Source organism: Chelon labrosus (assembly GCF_963514085.1).
Source record: "Chelon labrosus genome assembly, chromosome: 18".
NCBI classification, from domain to species: domain Eukaryota; kingdom Metazoa; phylum Chordata; class Actinopteri; order Mugiliformes; family Mugilidae; genus Chelon; species Chelon labrosus.
The window spans coordinates 2,210,138-2,231,812 of NC_140351.1; the positions used below are offsets into that span (position 1 = coordinate 2,210,138).

A 21,675-nucleotide genomic window follows, 5' to 3' on the forward strand; every position below is an offset into this window, starting at 1 on the left:
TGAGGCTGGTGCAGGGGGAGCTGGGGGGGGTCAGTAGATGAACTCTCCAGGGACGTCCTGCAGGGCGCTGAAGGGCTCCTCGAACTTGAAGCGTTTGGAGACGGCCTTCTGCTCGGCGGCCAGGGCCTCCTTCTCTGAGGTGGAGCTGGACGACTGGCGGCACTGGCCCAGGGTGTAGGCAGCCACGACTATCAGCTCCTCCGTCACCAGGCCACCCACCTCCTCTGCCTCCTCCTCCTCCTCCCCGGCCGTGCTGGAGCTGCTGGGGGGTTCGGGGCTGCTGGCGGAGCTGCTGATGCTGCTGACCTCCTGGTCCTCCGCTGGGACGATCTCCTCCACCGTCTGGGTGTCCTGAGGCTCTGAGGGCTGGAGCCAGGGGTGTTTGAGGCACTGCTCCGCTGTGGCCCGGTCCCTGATGACACAAGAGTCTAAAGTGATGCCTCATGTTTTCCTAGACATAGTACAGATACAGGTTAGACTGTGAACAAGCGTCTATGAGGAGGAGAAGGTGAGGACTGACTGTGGCTGTTTGCGGAGCAGCGTCTGGATGAAGGACACGGCCGTCCGGTCCAGCTGCTGCAGCTCCTCCTCGGTGTAGCTCACGTTGAGCTGAGAGATGTTGAGGAACGTCTCCTGTTTGTCCTCGCCCAGGAACGGAGAGATCCCCGTCAGCATCACGTACGCCAGAACACCGATGCTCCTGAGGAACAGAGAGCAGACCAGGTTAGAAACAAGAACATGAGGGACATCAACGAGTAAAGTCTGATCACTTCTTATTGAGATGGAGAAATTATGGACAAAAAACTAATAACTTCTTTCTTTACGCACTGACAGTGAAAAGAGAAATATGTCGACTCTTTAAGTCACTAAGATGGATTTACATTTCCAAAAGGAACTGAAGGAAGAACAATGGACTTTATTCCTGAGTAATACTGAGATAATATTTAAACTGCCGTTTGGTTTATAATGTGATCAAAACTGTATAAAGCAGAGGTTCTGCAGTGTTAAAATTGATTAAATATAAGACTTTATTGATCAGTTTATATTGTTTATTACTCTACATGACAGAAAGTCTCCAGTTTTACGTTGTTGATATGTTTTATCAGACTATATTTATGTCAGGGTCTTTGGCAATAAAAGCTTTTAAAATCCTTCTCAGGACTTTTTCTGGTGGAACTGAATTTGTTTTTAACTCCTGCAGATTATGCTCTTTGCTGGTAATGTCTGTAGGGGGCGCCAGAGTTTGAGATTCTACAAACTATAAACAGGAAGTTACTTCAACATGAAAAGAAAAGCAACAGATCACACATGACAAATACATAGAGGGTAAAATAAGACATCACTATAAAATGAGTAGGTAATAAATGCTATGAGTGTTATAAATAAAGTTATAAATGGAGGATGTGGTGGTCTAACGACAGGAGGAGAGTCCTCTGGTGTTTCTAAACCTGGGCCGTTCTGTTTGGAATAAAAATAACGGTTCATCGTCCAACTTAAACTGAACTCGGTACAAAGAGAAACACTTTCTTACCACATATCTGTTGCTGTGCTTATGGGCTCATAATTCAGAATCTCAGGAGCTAAAAAGATAAAAACAGAAACAAGTTATCATCAACTATCAGACGACTGCTGGATATTCCTGCCAAAGTCACAGAATCAAGAACTCACCAACGTACTCCGGGGTTCCCATGATCTCTCTGAGTTCCTGGTGGCTGCTGACCATCCTGGACAAACCGAAGTCAACGATCTTAATGTCTCCCAGAGGAGAGCTGCTGGTCAGCAGGATGTTCTGAGGCTGAAAGACAGGAGACACGTTACTGTCTCTCCTCCATGTCAGAGATGTCTTTTATGTCTTTTAAACCCTGATCACTGTGTTTAAAGGTCTCTATCTCCCACATGTAGGTAACACCTGTTTATTGGATGGTGCCACTCATCAGTTCTTTTCTTATATATGTGAGTTATATTAGTCAGGCCTCTCATCTTCCTTGTTGGTTGTTCCTAAATTCCCTCTCGTGCCACCGAGGGATGTAACCACATGCAAAATAAAGTGACAGCAGAGAATCAGGTGTTTTTTGTTTCCTCTGACCTTCAGGTCGAGGTGGACCACGTTGTTCTGGTGGAGGAAGGCCACTCCCTCTAGAATCTGTCTCATGAGCCTCTTCACGTCCTCCTCCCTGAAGGACTCGTCCTCCCGGTCCGACACACACTGGTTGAAGATCTCTCCTCCGGCAGCGCTGCAAGAGACACATACAGACATGTTGTTTAGAGTCAGCTGTCCGTCTCTCACAGAGACAAAGTTTGGTCAGTGGGAGGAAACCGGAGCACCACAGGAAACCCAAACCACAGCCTGCGTTCCCTCCTTCATCTACAACCTCAACAAAACGAGCATGAAACTTGTCTTTTTTTTTTTTTTTTTTTATGGCGAGTCCCACGAGACACGGTGGATATAAAGCGCTCCCTGACCTCGGCGAGTCAACGCACGTGTTCTGACTCGCTGGAGGCGGCGTCAGAAATAGCGAGGCACCTCCAGATATAGCAAACTAATTATGAGCTTGGGTTGAATGAGGCCGTTTGTAGGTGTTGACTGATGGTTTTCTCTCCACCGCCACGTGAGGAAACACGGCTGTGATTATAAAAACAAAAGTAAACTGCTGCCACCTTTTTCTACCACCTTTAATTTCCTCTGACCTGAAATAAACTCTGATGGATAAACAAAGAAGAAAATCCAAATAAAAAAAGGAGGGAGAGGACATTCAGGAATAGACAAGGCGTCCCCTAAGGGTGCTGGTGAATTAGGCTTTGTCTCAGAGGAAGGTGGAAAGATATAGGATATAGGATATAGGAGGAGGAGGAAGAGGAGGAAGAGGAGGAGGAGGAGGAGGAGGAGGAGGGTTGAGTGACTGTTATATTATTTCAAAGTGAGAAGAAAAGGCCTTTAGCATGACTGGTGAGAATTAGAAAAACTAACCGAACAAACTAGACGTTAGAAACAAGACACGTTAAAGTCAGATCAGGACACATTGATCAAAGTATGAAGAACAAATCAGTGAACTAAACTATAGACAAAGACATGCTGGTTAGGTTCATTGGTGATTCTAAAATGGCCGTAGGTGTGAGTGTCTCTCTGTGTTAGCCCTGTGATAGACTGGAGACCTGTCCAGGGTGGACCCCCCCTCTAGACCAATGACAGCTGGGATAGACTGGAGACCTGTCCAGGGCGGACCCCCCCTCTAGACCAATGACAGCTGGGATAGACTGGAGACCTGTCCAGGGCGGACCCCCCCCCTCTAGACCAATGACAGCTGGGATAGACTGGAGACCTGTCCAGGGTGGACCCCCCCTCTAGACCAATGACAGCTGGGATAGACTGGAGACCTGTCCAGGGCGGACCCCCCCCCTCTAGACCAATGACAGCTGGGATAGACTGGAGACCTGTCCAGGGCGGACCCCCCCTCTAGACCAATGACAGCTGGGATAGACTGGAGACCTGTCCAGGGTGGACCCCCCCTCTAGACCAAAGACAGCTGGGATAGACTGGAGACCTGTCCAGGGTGGACCCCCCCTCTAGACCAATGACAGCTGGGATAGACTCCAGTTGGGAGTAGTTTCAGTTTTAGGAATCGTGCAACAACTTTGTCTTCTTCCTCTTTTGGGATTTTGAATTTTGGAGATCTTAGATACACCCTCCCATCACTAAAGCCACTGTCTGGTGATGAATGAATGACCATTAGGACCAGTAGGGTTAAGATCAGAATCTACAAATCATAAATGATGTGATTTTCTTTGTTAACTGTCGACACAGAGATTGTAACGTGTCCCATGTGAACATCTGCGCAGCCAGAACAAACTTGAACCACCTCCCCACAGAGGAACAAAGGCCACAGTGAAACGTGTGAGGTTTGATTTTTCATTGTTGAAAACCACGACTCTTCATGAAGCTATTGGCTATCAGTTATTGGTTTAGTATCTTAGCCGTGGCTGAGAACGCTCCCTACACACAGACAGCCTCTTATTACATACGGCAGAGATCACTGTGCATTAATGGAGGGAGCGCCAGAAGAACAGAAAGGATTATGATCAACAATTAGGTCAGAATGTGTGAAGTAGTGACGGCTGGTCACACCTGGTCACACCTGATCACTTGGCTGCTTTCTCACACGTGCATGAAAATAGTTGGAGTGAAGGTTAAATCCACAGGATCAGGCAGAAACTAATCCAGTCTGACAAACAAACAAGAACTTTTTAACTAATGTGGCTTCAGAGGAAACACAAGCTTTACTGCATGGTCCTGATCCTCTAACACTGATTTATAAACTAGAGGTGGTCTCCTGTAGCGTCCTAAAGTCTGTCCTTGTCTTCCTTGTCTTCTCCTAGAGGTGGTCTCCTGTAGCGTCCTAAAGTCTGTCCTTGTCTTCTCCTAGAGTTGGTCTCCTGTAGCGTCCTAAAGTCTGTCCTTGTCTTCTCCTAGAGTTGGTCTCCTGTAGTTTCCTAAAGTCTGTCCTTGTCTTCTCCTAGAGTTGGTCTCCTGTGTCTTCCTAAAGTCTGTCCTTGTCTTCTCCTAGAGGTGGTCTCCTATAGCTTCCTAAAGTCTGTCCTTGTCTTCCTTGTCTTCTCCTAGAGTTGGTCTCCTGTAGCGTCCTAAAGTCTGTCCTTGTCTTCCTTGTCTTCTCCTAGAGTTGGTCTCCTGTAGCTTCCTAAAGTCTGTCCTTGTCCTCCTTGTCTTCTCCTAGAGTTGGTCTCCTGTAGCTTCCTAAAGTCTGTCCTTGTCTTCCTTGTCTTCTCCTAGAGTTGGTCTCCTGTGTCTTCCTAAAGTCTGTCCTTGTCTTCCTTGTCTTCTCCTAGAGTTGGTCTCCTGTGTCTTCCTAAAGTCTGTCCTTGTCTTCTCCTACTGCCTCCTCAACAAATATCCACACTGTAATATTTGGAAACAATCTCTCTGGCCTTATTTTCCAGATTAAAGTTCTTCCGTACAGCAGCCATCTTTAAGCACGTGATTCTTCTTCTTCTTCTTCTTCTTCTTCTTCTTCTTCTTCTTCTTCGAGCCAACCGCCATTAAAACAGAAGAAGAAGACGACGTTTTGACGCTACCCGATTGCATTATGTTTTATGTTTTAGCTGTTGAAACAAGCTGGTAGTATAGAACGATACGACTACCCCCAACAAACACAAACATTGCAATATTTAAAAAATCATAAAATTATTTTCTAAACTTGTTGATTTCATATTTATTATACTTCTTCCAGACGGCAGCCATGTCCTTCTTCTTCTTCTTCTTTGATTTTTGGCCATTAATACAGAAGAAGACGACTTTTTAACACTACAGGGACGTGGTTTTGGTTTATGTTAGACCTAAAATAAATAAATACAAAAGCTCAGGTCTGTCTGAACTCACATACCATTTTAAAAATGCCTGGATCGTCCCCGATACCGATGTCCCGATACACTCCTAATTCATATTTGGAAGATATTATCATGTTACTAATTTCCTTGCAGGGTCAGGAATCATCAACCACTACATGAATATAAAGTCAGACACTGTTCTTTTATGGTGAGGCTGAAACTCAAAGTAATTGGTTTTATCTGTCAGATTCTGGTTAAATCTATGCTGGTTGATTTTTTAAAAGGCACGTTTTAATGATAGATGACCATCCTTTCTAACATGGAGTTGAACTGTAGTTGCTCAACTTTCTAAATAAATAAGTTAAATTAAATACTCTTAAAAACATTTTGAATGAGTGGCCGAGAAGCCAAACGAACTGGGTTTTTTTCTGTTTCCGTGGATGACCCAGTTCCACGGAAACATGATGTGATCCTGAACAAACTATTCAAGCGGGCTGGAGGGCAGCTGCAGTTTGATTGGCGTGTTACTAATGTAATTAATGAAATCAGTGTCAGAGCAGTTCCTGTGGGAATGGATCGATTCATCTGTGACCAGTCACCCGTTACGCTCAACCTCAGAGAACATGTCAGCTGACCTGAATAACCTGCTTCATATCTGACCAGGAACACAAACACACGCATCAACCAGGAGACATGAAGGCAGAGCGTAGTCCTTTAAAGGAACCGAAAGGGTTTGAGTGAAAGAAAACAACATCAAACGTGAAGAGGATACGATCACCACAGGCAGCAGAGACAAATGTGCGTGACCGTATGAAGGGGAACAATAAAGTCAGAGCGAGGTCAAGTGAACGCCTCGGCGTGGCCCTGAACTCATCGTGTATTCATGTCCAGGAAACTAGAGAATCCCACATCCTAATGGCTCTATTTATGGCTGCTAATGAACCCACGCTTGTCCACATGGCTGAAACCTGACACCACCACTTCATCAAATATACGGGCGAATTAACCTCCTATGGGGTAGCAGGGTAAAACATGACCTATGGGCCCCTAGTGAGCCACACACGGGCCCTGATCAGACCTCGAGTTAACTGTGTTCACACCTGGTATTAACATGTGTCTCCATCCAGCTCTTCACATCTGATCTCAGTTTCTCTGGATGTAAATAAACTCCAGTAGAATATTTTAACATCTACTGTCTCTAATGGATCTCTACTGCTGTTTCAGAACCAAGAACAGAGCTGTGTTTTGTGTGTGTGTCCGTCGTACAGTCTACAATAATAGAAAGATACTGGGGCAAAGTGTGTAAATATATGTGACAGTATAAAATATGAGCTATACTGTATATATGTAAATAAATATTTTATATACAATAAGTAAGACTATGAGAATATGCACAAAACTATACGAGATATGTAAATACTGTAAATATAAAAATGTCTGAGATGCATAAGATGTTAAAATCTGTAAAATATAAAAGTAATTGGAGCAGAGTCCAGTTCTGTCCTCACAGGGAGACGATGTAGAGACATATTCTGATTTTTTCCAAGGACTGAAGCATCTAACTAACGGCTGGTATGTGTTTATCAAAGCCTGACACATCATATCCCTCATCTGTGCCACAGATCTACAGTGTTATTCACCTACTGAACTTTGAATTAATAAGCTGTACTAGGAAATGACTGAGGTCTTCAGGTTGGAGGTTTGTTTTTGTTTTGTTTTTTGCCAAAACTTGGGTTTAGGTGTCTCATACACACTAGGACTAAGAAATAACTGGTTCTGATGTCTCTTGAATGAAAGCCACAGCTGAAGTCAACAGAACTTCAACTGGTCCAAAACACTGCAGCTCGTATCATCACCAGAACTCCCTCCATGAACCACATCGCCCCAGTTCTTCAGCAGCTCCACAGGCTTCCTATAGCATCACATACAATACAAGATCCTGCTACTTACCTTCAAGGCTCTTCACAACCAAACTCCATCATATCTGTCTGAACTTCTCCAACTATACGAACCCTCCCGTTCTCTCAGATCCTCCTCAGCCACCTCCTACCTGACTGTCTACCATGGGTTTTAGAGCTTTCAGTCGCTCAGCTCCACGTCTTTAGACTCCAACATAGACTCTCTGACAACCTTCAGACTCAAAACTCATCTTTTTAAAATCTCCATTTAACCCACATTCCCTATTAACTCATGCCCGTGTATTTTTAAATGTGCATTATATGTTTTATTCGTATGATGTTTTATGTGAGGTGACACTGAGTGCTTTGAAAGGCGAGACAAATAAAACGTATTATTATTATCAGAGCACTAATAGAGTCTTTACAGTTACAGTCAGTGTGGATATCAACTGTCAACTCATTCCTCTCTCTCTCTCTGTCTCTCTCTGTCTCTCTCTCTCCCTCTCTCTCTCTCTCTCTCTCTGGGCGAGCGGCCATGCTTTGGCTGGTCACGTGCTCTCATGCGGCTCAACTGACATAATGAACTCTGGGCTGGATCGAGGCCAGCGATGAGGCCACGGACCTCTACCATCACTCCATCAATTCATTCTCTCCGGGCTCCTTCAGAACCACTCTCCCCGTCACATTTACACTATTCTCGTCTCATCACTCTCCCTCTTTCTTTCTTTCTTTCTTTCTTTCTTCCATTTCCTCGCCCATCCTCTCCCCCCATCCATGAATGGCATGAATAGTTTTCTATGACCCTCATTCGTAGAATATCTGCCCACCCCCTCCCCCTTCCTCTCCTTCTACTCCTCCTTCGTATGTATCCTTCAAATCATCCTTCATCACCATTTGCCCCACTGCCCGAAATATCTGTCAGCTGCCAGGCGTATAAAAGACGGGGGAGACTATGTTGTCAACATCCCTCCCCAGAAAGAATGAAAGCATTATGCTCCATTTCCCTCTCATACAAGACAGACAGAAAGACAGAAAGACAGAGACAGAGATAGAGAGAGAGACAGAGACAGAGACAGAGACAGAGAGAGAGAGAGAGACAGAGACAGAGACAGAGAGAGAGACAGAGAGAGAGAGAGAGGGGGTTTGACTGTTAGATGGACTGAATGGTTCCACACAAGCCCTACATCTTCTGTCCTTTGTTGTTTATTAGGAGCTGATCAACATAATAATAGGTCACTGACAAATAAAGAGTGACAAGGAGAGTAATTCATTACTTTTTTTTCAGCTTACATCAAAAAAAAGAAATAATATTAAATAATTGTGATTACCTAAAATGGGATGACAGCTCAGTTTGTCACTTTGATTTGGTTTGACCTCCAGAGGTTTGTTGTGGGCGACGTCGCCATAGAAAGTCTTTTCTATTTCTGGATGGGGTGGTAACGCCACGGCTCAACACAGGAAGCAGCTGGACGGTATCGTCTGTATCATCCACTAACTCGCAAGTTATCAGACCAACATTTAGTAAAAAGACCTTAGAAGGCTACAGGACAACCTGCCAACCCCCGTTCACCACAGTAGAGATGAGATCACATGTCATTTTCACAGATTAAAGATGTTTATCTTTAAAAGGAATCCATAATCAATTCACGTCACAATCCAAACCACAGTGTCTTCCTGTGTCAGCTGACTGTGTGACATGGATCCTCCACTATCCTCATTCAGGACAGCAGTTAATTCTGGGATTATCCTTCATATGAACAATGGCTGGGAGTGGGATTATGGACTGAGGTGGGGGAAGCCTGAGGTGACTGGAGACTTTTATGGGATCCCCTTAACGGGACAGATTGCAGTGTATGGCATGAGCTGCTGACAGCAAACACTGGTAGCACCTCTACTGTAATCCAAACCTCAATTAATGCTAAAATAGAGTGAAATCAGAGAGACAGACTGTAATTAAATTAATTAACAAGTTGACCAAAAGTAGTAATAAAATAAATGGTACAAGAGCCTAGATTTCTTGCTTGAGCCCGTAGACTGTAAAAAAAGTGGACGCCATGACAGCTCCTTTAAAGTGAAGCCAAAGCGAGTAGAGCTCCCCCTGGTGGCTGGCTGTAGTATAGGTCATATAGGCTCCGCCTCCTGTGTTAATAGATGGGCCGAACTAAAACACTAAAATACACGTAAATAAAAGATGTCATTTCAGTTAATACAGTAACAGTAGTTAATACAACAATGACGTGTGTTCAAGTTTCATTCCAGTTGTAGTTGCCGTAGCAACGTCAAAACAACCGTTTGTAATTAGTTGGGCTGTAAACTGAGCTGATCTTTTTAGATTGTCAGTGAATTAACGTAATTAACTAGCTGACTAAAAACAACACTAATTAGCATTTACAAAGTCTGAATCCATAACGGTTTGCTTTAAAACTTAGTTCATAGTGTGTCGTTATTATAAAATGTTACCCGTTTATTCTTTTAATTCATCATGTGCAATTAACTGTATAAATGTGCATAAATACAAGGTTTAAATTAAATGTTTATTTATATTATTTTTCATTAAATACAGTAGTAAAAATAAAAGTTAAGTGAATGACAGATAACAGCTGATCCAGAACACGTTCATACCATCTAACCCTTCGACTATTTTAACACAGACTTTCTGTGTCTATATTGGGGGGGGGGGGGGGGGCAGAATCCGATGTGGCACGACCAGACACAAACACAAACGCTATGGGAACCAGGTCAAGCGTAGCCCAGGCATGACCAGCGAGATGAGCTCATCGACAACTGGTGCAGCCGCCCGCCGCGGTCAACGCCACGCTATGTCACGTGTGGATCCCAGATACTGGGTCAAACCGCCTCAGCTGGTCCTCATCCAGTGTGACCGATGGATTTAACACATCAAAACTGTTGTCAGTCTCAGAGCCATAACTCAGCCAGAACACAGGAAACCTAATCCACACATATCCCACAACACAAACTTCCATGTGTGTGTTTGTGTGTGTGTGTGTGTAAGAAAACAAGCGCGCCTCACATTGTTGGAATAGCTGGAGTTTGCTGGAGCATTAACGTTTGGCCCGGAGCTCTGCAGGAATGAAAAGCTCCAGCTATGTTGCCTGTTTCTCCTTTCACACTTTTCATTTTGAGAATATCACACTGTCGACTTCACGTGGATTTCTATGTTTAGTCACACGCCGCCACTAACATGATGATATGATGACTAATATGACCAGCTGGCTTTCTGACGGTTATAATGGTCACGGTGACTGGTCAGGAGGTATTTATGAAGATGAAAACTCTTCTCTTTCTCATGAACCCACCCAGGGCTGGTGAGGTGAACCCAGAGAAGAACCCCAAGGCTTCTGTGTCGTGTGAAAGCCGGATACTCACAACTCCAGAACCAGCACCATCTCAGAAGCCATCTCGTAGACCTGGTGGAGGTTGACCACGCGGGGACTGGCTGTGGCCAGCTCGAGCACCGCGATCTCGTGGAGGATGTCCGTCCGGCAGTCCTGCCCTTTCCGTCTCTTCCTCATGAACTTGGCGGCGTACTCGTGACCGGTGCATTTCTCCACACACTTCCTGACCACAGCAAACTTCCCCCTGAAACACAAGACAAGTGAGTAAGAATGCAACTGCAAAGAGACCGTGCTGTAGCAAAAATCATACATTATTTTATCGACCCATATATAGTGGTGAACCCTCTCAGAATTATCTACATTCCTGCATAAAAATGACTCAAAACTTCACACAAATCCTGAAAGTAGACAAAGAGAACTCACTCAAAGAAACGAAACAGAAACATTATGATTTTGCATTGTCTACTCAGGAAAATGAGCCAATATTACATATCTGTAAGGTGCAAAAATAAGTGCACCTCCAGGATTACAAGTTAATTTCAAGCTCAAATTAGAGACCAAAGTAGAAACAGCAACAACACCCAGCATCAGAACCTCCTCCATCAAACATGGGGGTGCTAATGTCCTGGTTTGGGCCTGTTCTGCTGCATCTGGACCAGGACGGCTTGTCCTCATTGATGGACCAATGAATTCTGAATTCTACCAGTGAACTCTAAAAGAAAATGTCAGGACATCTGTCCATGAGCTGAATGTGAAGAGAAACTGGGTCATGCAGCAAGACAACGAGAACCAAGAACACAAGTGGTTCGACAAAAGAACGGTTAAAGAAGAACAAGATGAATGTTTAGGAACGGCCAAGTCAAACTCCTGACCTTAATCCAATAGAAATGTTGTGGAAGGACCTGAAGCAAGCAGTTGATGTGAGGAAACCCACCAACATCTCAGAACTGAAGTGGTTCTGTTCTGAGGAATGGGCTAAAATTCCTCCAAGCTGCTGTAGACCACTGATCAGCAGTTACCAGAAACATTTAGTTGCTGGTAACTGCTGATCAGGGGAACTTTAGCATCTCAAAGATATAAACAAATGCTAAAGCATAATATTTTGGTTTCATTTCCTCTTCCTCTTTCTCAACAGTTTCCCGTGACCCAGTTTTATTAAAGAATGAAAGATGGTGCCACGTGACGACCATGTGTGCACATGTGTAGGCCGCCCAGGGGAGATCCTCTGAAATGTAGTTGATGATGGAGATGACAGGCCGACCCTCTGGCCAGTGTTGACAGTCGATGCTCCAATAATAATCATCAGCAGCACTCTGGCTGAACCTCAACGATGCACAGCCACACAGACGTGGCAGGACAACTCTGGATGTGTCCAGACATCAGCAAATATTTAGCAAAGAGAGAAGACTGTTGTGGTTTATGACTTGTGACCTACTCTGTGTAAGAAAGAGAAGACTGGACTATGATTGGTCTGTGTTAAGTTTAACCAATGTGAGGATGTTTAATGTGGAGCAGCACGGTGGGCAGCCGTTCAAGAGTCTCCCGGACACAAAGCCACTGACCCAATTTGATTTGGTCGTTCCTGGAAGCCTCCGTCTCAAAAGAGAACACGGTGAAAATGTTGTCCTGAATGACAACAGTACGACGCTAATTCATTATTTTAGATCCTTCAAAGAGGACGTGGAATGCTTTTATGTTCAGCTCCTAAACGTGATGCATGACCAAATGACAGACTAGTTTACAGGACTAGTTCTATTCTCCAGAGGCTGTCTAAAATGATGACGGTGACGTTTCCTGGTTGATACTCTGGGAGAGTGATGTTATTTAAATGAGATTATCTTGAAGTTTTTATAGTTCATAGTGAAACTGGATCTTAGTTATTTAAATGAAGAAGAAAAAACACAAGGCGTTCACGGCTTAAACTTGAAACTAAAATGTTTTATGCTGATTTCAGATCTCACACTCCAAGTGAACAGGGACTAGGGATGTCCCGACCAGTATCAGGCCTGATCCAGGCGTTTCTAGATCAGGCTTCAGCCAAACCTGATCTATTGTCGGCCACAAACCAAAACCACGTCCCTGTAGCGTCAACATGTCTTCTTTCTTTTAAGGTTGGGTAGCGTCAAAGAAGATGAACCAAAATCTTTAATCTGGAAAATGAAAGAAGAGAAAAGTTTCCTGGAGACAGCGTCAAGGAGAACCATCTTCCAGAGAGGGTTAGGGAGTTTATGGCAGCGTTGGATGACCAGAACATTTCTGGAGTAGAGAACACAAGGTACCAGCTACCCTCTCCACACTACATTAACTTTGACAGAAAGATTTATTGGACTGAATCCAGTCGACTCTAGGAGAAGACAAGGAAGACAAGGACAGACTTTAGGAAGCTACAGGAGACCACCTCTAGGAGAAGACAAGGAAGACAAGGACAGACTTTAGGAAGACACAGGAGACCAACTCTAGGAGAAGACAAGGAAGACAAGGACAGACTTTAGGAAGCTACAGGAGACCAACTCTAGGAGAAGACAAGGACAGACTTTAGGACGCTACAGGAGACCAACTCTAGGAGAAGACAAGGAAGACAAGGACAGACTTTAGGAAGCTACAGGAGACCAACTCTAGGAGAAGACAAGGACAGACTTTAGGAAGACACAGGAGACCAACTCTAGGAGAAGACAAGGAAGACAAGGACAGACTTTAGGAAGCTACAGGAGACCAACTCTAGGAGAAGACAAGGAAGACAAGGACAGACTTTAGGACGCTACAGGAGACCAACTCTAGGAGAAGACAAGGAGGACAAGGACAGACTTTAGGAAGCTACAGGAGACCAACTCTAGGAGAAGACAAGGAGGACAAGGACAGACTTTAGGAAGCTACAGGAGACCAACTCTAGGAGAAGACAAGGAAGAAGACTTAACACCAAGAAATAACTTGGTTTGAAATGATGCATCCCCAACACCTGGTAGTCGTAGTGAATGCTGCTTCCAGGCTGCATATTACATCTTAAAGTATTATCTAGAGTTGGACTGCACTTTTAAAAAAAAGTTGATAAAGAGATATGAAAGCAAACTAATGCGTTCAGAGTTCTTAAGTAACTCCAGAAACACTGGAAGGTTCTCCAGACCTCCACAAAGAGGAGTATTCTAATCGTTCTGTGACACGGGGACGGTTGAACACATTAATGTTCGAGTTAGCTGAGCGAAGAGATAAATTCACATCATTCTTTATATAAACCAGAGCTCACAGCGACGACAGAGGCTGTGAGCTAAAAACACAATGAGAAGGACTGTGAGGGAGTCATAAAGGCCTGGACCTGGAGCACTAGACTGTGGTGCTTCAACCACAGCTGGCCTCATGTGAGAGTCATGGGGCTGATGCTGCTGGAAGCTACAGATTTATACACCGATACCAGCGTCCTGCCACTGAGATCACAGCTCACAGCAAAGACCAGTTTATTAGTGCAACCGGCTTCTTCAGTTTAATGTGTATTATTTAATAATGTGGATTTTAATCAGTCAGGCTGTACGACTACTAACGGCCACTTAATTGATAACTAAGAGGAATAAAAATCATCGTTTTAAACCCACATCATGGTCCATGTACTTTTTAGTGTCTGTGAATCAAGAAACAAGAAAGAAATGTAGAGGAGATCCAGTGGTTATTAGAGGCATAGAAGAAGAAGAAGAAGAAGAAGAAGAAGAAGAAGAAGAAGAAGACTACTTCCTGGACCAGAAAGACCTGGACCAGTGGTCACCATGGAGACTACTTCCTGGACCAGAGAGACCTGGACCAGTGGTCACCATGGAGACTACTTCCTGCTTCAGTCAAGGACAACAAATCACCTCAGTAGAAACATGAAGACAGAGATTAACTTTCTCTGTTTACTTTTAGACTTCAGAATAAAAGAGGTTTATGTTTTTCATTTTTTATGATTTTGGATGAAAAAACAAACTTGAGACTTGATTCACTACAGTGCCTCAGTCTGAGCTATGATATCATGTTATAATAAATCAATGTATCATCATTATTATTTGTTTAATTTATAAAGTGATTCATAGTGAACACGTTAAGGTTCTATCAGGTTCCTCAGTTTGTCCACAACATAAACTGTGACTCATTTATTTATGGAGCAAATCTTGCTTCATTAATATTATCACTCAAAGATGAGTTTAGGTTTCAGTGGAAATCCAGCCTCAGATCTCCTTCATTAGAGCAGGAGGAGGAGGAGGAGGAGGAGGAGGAGGAGGAGGAGGAGGAGGCTGTTTATGCAGCGATACAACACCTTCCTGTTACAGTGAGGCTTCCTCAGGTCAAACTCTCAAAGAGCTCTTTCTCTCCTGCAGACTGACTGGTTCATTTCATTTATCCAGACTGCTCCGGCTGACGGGTCGTTTTCTAGAAAACACAGTTACTTCTCTCCAGAGTGTTGCTCGGTGAAGATGAAAAAGAGAAAGAGAAGCGTCCACATTTGATTCCATGAAAACCTCAAGGAATAGGTTGTTACTACGACACCTGCAGTGTGACAATCCTGTTAATAGCCAGGTATTTATAATGTGTCTCAGTAGATGTGTCTGCTCTTCTTTTTGGACACTGAGCTGAAACTGTGATATAAAAAAGACAAATGTCCAAAGAATGATCCTAATAATGAAAAAGGAGAGTGATTCTAACACATCCCACATGTCCATCATCCATCAGTGCCACATGCTTATCAGAAAATGTTAACATCAGAAAGTATGGCCTTATTACTATTTCTCTTTGTCACCCGTTTTATTTGATCATTCTCTGGGCGTGCTCACGGCACAGAGAGACGGATGCCGTCTGGACCAGCCCTTTAGAAACCATACCGGCCCACCGCGCTGCTTCTCTAAAGCACCGTCAGCACATTTCCCCAAAGCGGCCAGCGGCCTCGTTCACAGGCTACACCCTGAAAGAGGCGGCCCTTTGTGCATGTGTGAATATATACATGTATGCACACACGGACCAGAGCCAGAGGTGACGGCACGGTCACAGTTAATGGAAAGAAGCAGGTTAATGGGCGCAGGAGGTTGATGCCTAAAGCCAAGCAGCAGTAGAGAGGTCTGCTTGAACACCAGCCGTTCTAACATGTCCCAGCTACAGTCAGTGTGTTTATTAAGAGAAGATACGCGTCACTGATTTATAATGGGCTCAGTCTTTGCATCGTGCATCTCCTCCTTCACTTCCTCCAGAATCTCTGTCTAACTACAGATTAAACCATTTATAATAATCATCCTGGAGGTTACATGCACCACTAACTAACATATCAGTGGACCCGTGGCTCTGTTTGCAGCCTCGTACTTGGGCTCCGTGATAGACCGGCTGGCAGACCTGGGTGCATTTAATGAAATAAAGATTTTCAGTGGCTCGGAGCCAAATTCACCCAACGAGCATCAACACGTCCACCACGTGCGCCACCAGGGCCGGGGCTGATAGAGCGTCTGCTCCTGTCAATTTACTGTCATCATCGGGACGACCTCAAAAGAAATTGATCTGCTGTGTGCTCCCAACCCCTAGAGCCTCGACAGGGGCCCATCAAGCATGTGTCCGAGGCTGCACAGTTTCAGAAAAGCTTCTTTTATTCCAAGTTCAACTCTGGAAACACCCTGATAATGATGAAACATTAAAGGGTCATAGGTCACGGAGCAAGACCAAACAAAGGGAATTAAAGTTATTAAATTAATCTTAAAACATAACCAGACCTGCATCCACCGGGACACACTGGAGGCTGTGTGATGGTCTAGTTTTTGTGAGCAGTCACTAAAGCTCCTCCCGGGACCATATGGGCTAATAAGTGAGGGTCTGCCACTAAGACCCCTCATGGATAAAGCTTTGGGTCTTAACCACATGGAATTCAATGACTCCCTGACCACCACTGTCATACACACTAAAGAAGCTTGGCCGTGGGCCATCTGGGACTCCAACTGCAGGGAGGGTATTACCTTAAACCCCCTCGGACCCTCTGTGTGAAGAGCAACCAGTTAGTTCTGGTCTGAGAGAAAGATTTTAAAAGAACCATGTCTTATAGATTTGATTCATTCATTCATCTTCTGTAACCACTTGTCCTCTGGAGGGTCATGGGGGGCTGGAGCCTATCCCGGCTGTCACTGGTCTAGAGGGGGGGTCCACCCTGGACAGGTCTCCAGTCTATCACAGCTGTCATTGGTCTAGAGGGGGGGTCCACCCTGGACAGGTCTCCAGTCTATCACAGGGCTAACACAGAGAGACACTCACACCTACGGCCAATTTAGAATCACCAATGAACCTAACCAGCATGTCTTTGGACGGTGGGAGGAAGCTGGAGAACCTGGAGAGAACCCACGCAGACACAGGGAGAACATGCAGACTACACACAGAAAGGAACCAGTCGGCCTGGATTAGAACCCAGAACCTTCTGGCTGGGAGGCATCAGAAACTAGAAGCTGACTGATTTAACATGATGCGGAAAGAGATGAAAAGATGCTGGTGATAATTATTTGGTTCAGATCTCGCATCAACATCCGTCCTGGTGAACCTGATCACAAGGAGGACACTCCCAGGACACATTTGAGAGATCCGATCTTCTTTTAAATGTAAATCAGCTCAAATGTGTCCTCTGCATATAACCACCCACTTGGAGATGTGGTGGGCAGTCATATACCTGGTGCCCAGAGAGCAGCTTAGGGGTCACATACCACTAGTCCATGACTCCTCCACATCATCACAGTCTAATCTTAACCAGCGTCAGTGCAGCACAGCTGTGGCAGACTAATGTTCATCTGATGACTATCGCTCTACTTCACAAGACTTTCGTTTTAAACAATCAGAAAAACCCAAAACTATGACATGCTGACCTGATGAGTCACCAACAAACCAAACAGAGGAAGTGGTCTCCTCTTGGGACCGACTCAGATCAAAACTGAAACAACAGCTTGTGATCACTTGATGATCATGATCTAAACAGTGAGCCTGGGCTTTAAGCATGTCACGTCCTGGCTATAAACTGAATGTCCACTATTTAATAGCAAACGGCTGGAAAAATAACAACGTGGACATAAATAATAACTCCCTTTCCTCTTGATATGAAGACGGGAAATGAGTTTGCTGATCAGACGGGCCGATGTCTTGTAGAGTAAATATACACACTGAGGCTTGTGTGGAGCTTGAACGCAGCCCTTTGTAGAGTCAGCCAGCAGAAAACCCTTCAGTGCTTTAGTCCACATATGCAGGGAGTTTCCCTACAGGGCAGGAATGCTGGGAGGGTAACAGGGCAGGAGAGGCCTGGGGAACATCAGCAGCATCTACCAACGTCCCAGTCTGGGAAACTGATCGCTTTATGGACACACTGATAGAATGATAGGCCACATGGAGAATATGTTCAGAGTCCATGTGTTCAGAAGTGTCTCCATCAAAGAAATGAGACTCAGGTGTGGTTCAGTTCCTGGTTTAGTTTCAATAAATCAGGGATTTGTCTCAGTCTGATCTTCACAACACATGTTTGTGGACAAAGGAGCTTTCTGAGGAGCTCAGAGAAAGAGTTGTTGTTGCTCATCAGGCTGGAAAAGGTTCCAGAACCATCTCTAAAGAGTTTGGAACCCACAAATAATCCACAGTCAGACAGATTGAAGACGACTGTTCCCCTCCACAGGAGTGGTCCACCAACAAAGATCACCCCATCATAGTCTGAGAGGTCCCAAAGGAACCCAGGGGAACTTCTAAGCAGCTAAAGGCCTCTCTCTCATTGGCTGATGTTAATGTTGATGAATCCACTGAACAACCATGGTGTGATGGACAAAGACACTGCTCTCCAAGAAGAACATTGCTAAACATCATGTGGACAAGACAGAAGACTATTGGGACAATGTTTAGTGGACAGATGAGACCAAAGTAGAATAGTTTGGTTTAAATGAGATGAAACAACAGAACCTCATCCCTCCATCAAACATGGGGGTGCTAATGTCCTGGTTTGGACCTGTTCTGCTGCATCTGGACCAGGACGGCTTGTCCTCATTGATGGACCAATGAATTGTGAATTCTACCAGTGCACTCTAAAAGAAAATGTCAGGACATCTGTCCATGAGCTGTAGAGGACAGATCAGCGGTTACCGGAAACGTTTAGTTGCTGTTGTCGTGCTCCTCATAGATGTGTAGATTATTATTTATTTATTTTCTTGAATAAATTAAGGTACAAGTATATTATTTCTGTTTTGTTTCTTTGTCTGGGTCCTCTTTGATCGACATTCATGAGCCCACAACTCTAACCACAGAGCATGTTCCTGATCCTGAACACATGAACTTGTGTCAGCTGATACGCTTCCACTACAATGGTGTAGATCAGTGGTGCTGCAGATTAATGTAACCTTTCATGTTGTTCTGCGGCGGCTAATCTCAGTCACAATGTCAGGTCATGCGATGCAAAGTCACACACACACACACACACACACACACACACTGTTGTGGTCTCAAACATATTTCCAGCTGAAGTGACTTTGATTCAGCCTCGGATAAACTCACTTCTTATCTTGGGTACTTTCTGTGCTGCTATCAAAGAGAACTAATTCATACCAACAATGTGACTCAAGTCATTCTGTGGGTGATTAGTCATGGAACAAGTGGAGCTGCTATGTTAAAATAAATAAATATAAAAATAAATAACTCCAACACCTTCAACTGGACGAAATAAGTCTGGGATGAAACGACCAGTGTGGGTTTTAATGCTTTAACGTATGAACTCTTCAGAGAAATATATTTAATGATTCAAGGAGACGACTGTTCCGGTTGGTGACGTTTATCATTAACTCACATGTGGAGGTCAACGAACAATCAATGATCAACAGTGGCACAGGATTAAAGAATATTTTAGATTTTAGATGTGAGGAGGGCGAAGAACATGGACTCAGAGAGACACGGTCCTCTGCCCTGGAGCCTTTACAGCTACAAAGAGACACAAGTCAGCCACTACACTACAACTACAAAGACACAAAGGCTGCAAAGACTCAAAACAGACAAAATAAGCACAGACATACATCTACTACAGGCAAAAGAATTACTTTAAGACAACGAGAGACCACATAAAAACAACTACAAAGAGACATAGGCTGCAAAGACACAAAATAGACACAATATCCACAGACACAAATCAACTACAGGCGAAGAAATTACGTTAAATAGAATGTCAATAGAGACAATCAAAGACATAAAACAACTACAAAAAGGCACAGGCTGCAAAAATACTAAATAATCCCAGACACATATCAACTAAAAAGACAACATGACTTTGAGGAGTCACCGCATAAATCCAGAAATAAGATAACTGGATACATAAAACAACCACAAAGAGGCACAAATAGACTACAACAACAACTACAGAGATGCACAGGCTGCAAAGACACAAGATTAGCACAGGCACACAAAAAAAGACTTTAAAGAGTCACTAAATCATGACAGAGTGATTCATTAACTCCAGAAACAAGACAAGCAGACACATAAAACAACTACAAAGAGGCACGGGCAGCAAAGACACAAAATAAGAGCATGCACAAATCAACTACGGACACAAAAATGTACTTTAAAGAGTCGCTAAGTTATGATAAAGAAATGTATTAACTCCAGAAACAAGACTACCAGAGACATAAAACAACTACAAAGATGCACAGACTGCAAAGACACAACACAGACAAAATAACCACAGACGCACATCTACTACTAAAAGATGACTTCATATAGTCACTAAATTAAGACAAGACTACCAGAGACATAAAACAACTACACAGAGGCACAGGCTGCAAAAATACAAAGGAATCAGAGACACAGATCAACTAAAAGGACAATATGACTCTGAGGAGTCACTACATTACGACAGAGAGATTAATTAAATCCAGAAAGAAGACAACCAGATGCATAAAGCAACTACAAAGATGCACAAGCTGCAAAGACACAAGATTAGCACAGACACAATTCAACTGTAGGCATAAAGATTACTTCTAAGAGTAAATAAACACATAAATGACAACCACAGACTAAAAACAACCACAAAGAGACACACAACAACCACAGCAACAACTACAAAGATGCACAGGCTGCAAAGACACAAGATGAACACAGTCACAAAAAGAAAAAAAAATCTTTAAAGAGTCACTAAATTATGACAGAGCGATTCATTAACACAAACATGACAACCAGAAACAAAGACCAACTGCAAAGATGCACAGGCTGCAAAGACACAAAACACACGCAATAAAAAAATAAAATAAAAAAACAACAACAACTATCCGATCTCTCAGGAAATAAATATTTCTGCTCATACATTTTATAATTTTAGACAATAAATAAAACAGTAAATCTCCTCCACACCCACAGGTATCTCTCATTACTGTAATATTTTCCCTCCGTACCTTCCGAGCTCTTTGCCGGGGATGATGGTGTAGTGGTCGCTGAAGGGGTCGCTGCTGATGGGGGTCCTGACTCCGGACAACAAGCCGCAGACTCCGCGGGCCTGGCTCGGTTCTGGAGCCGCCGGGCTGTGCTGGAAGCGGGACCGGCTCCTCGTGTCCCCGGTGCGTGGACACTCTGGGATCATGGCGTCGCGTTTTGTTTTTTTTGTTTTGTTTTTTTAAACAAAAACAAACTTTTACAAGCACAAAATGAATAAATACACGAAGCTGATAAAAGTTAAAGAAAGCACTGTGAGTGTTGTTTAAGTGTAGAAGTTAAAAGTCGTCCTCAGAGCGTGATATTCTCTGGACTAAAGACGCAGAGCGGCTCATTTTGACGCAGCGTTTGGTTTTTCTGTTTGGGAACTCTCTGACAACACGGAGCCGGCGCTGCGCTTTCTGTAACCATGGAAACACGTGCTGAGTGACACGCTGATTGGCCAATTGGACCCAGCAACGGTCAGGGGGTGGAGCGTTGTGAGGCGTTCAAGTGAAAAAGGGAAAAAACTAACTTCCATCAGCGAATTTCTTCGATTAAACATTTAAAAAATAAAAAAGTAAAATTTATTCCTTTTGCAAAACAGATACTGAAGCCATAGGACGTGTTTCAACTGATTGTGTGGACTGGTGGAGAACGAACATTTCCGTAATGACAAA

The 21,675-nt window shown here is 43.9% G+C and overlaps 1 protein-coding gene across 1 annotated transcript; it reads right to left on the bottom strand.

The window, feature by feature from the left end:
* Positions 1 to 11: 11 nt before the first annotated feature.
* stk17a (serine/threonine kinase 17a) lies at positions 12 to 21,443 on the bottom strand. Its single transcript, XM_084565702.1, has 7 exons — positions 20,980 to 21,443; positions 10,626 to 10,838; positions 2,087 to 2,234; positions 1,669 to 1,795; positions 1,532 to 1,580; positions 521 to 700; positions 12 to 412 (listed from the first exon to the last, which is right to left on the bottom strand). The coding sequence occupies exons 1-7, from the start codon at positions 21,162 to 21,164 to the stop codon at positions 31 to 33; spliced, it is 1,284 nt and encodes a 427-aa protein (XP_084421828.1). The 5' UTR covers positions 21,165 to 21,443; the 3' UTR covers positions 12 to 30.
* Between the last annotated feature and the right edge of the window lie 232 nt (positions 21,444 to 21,675).

What these genes read in the sequence shown, in the direction of transcription:
- stk17a (XM_084565702.1), bottom strand. Translation starts at nt 21,164, where the DNA reads ATGATCCCAGAGTGTCCACGCACCGGGGACACGAGGAGCCGGTCCCGC. An exon ending in ATGGTGCTGGTTCTGGAGTT is followed by an intron (nt 2,235 to 10,625) that starts GTGAGTATCCGG and finishes TGTCTCTTGCAG; the next exon opens with CGCTGCCGGAGGAGAGATCT. An exon ending in GGGAACCCCGGAGTACGTTG is followed by an intron (nt 1,581 to 1,668) that starts GTGAGTTCTTGA and finishes TTATCTTTTTAG; the next exon opens with CTCCTGAGATTCTGAATTAT.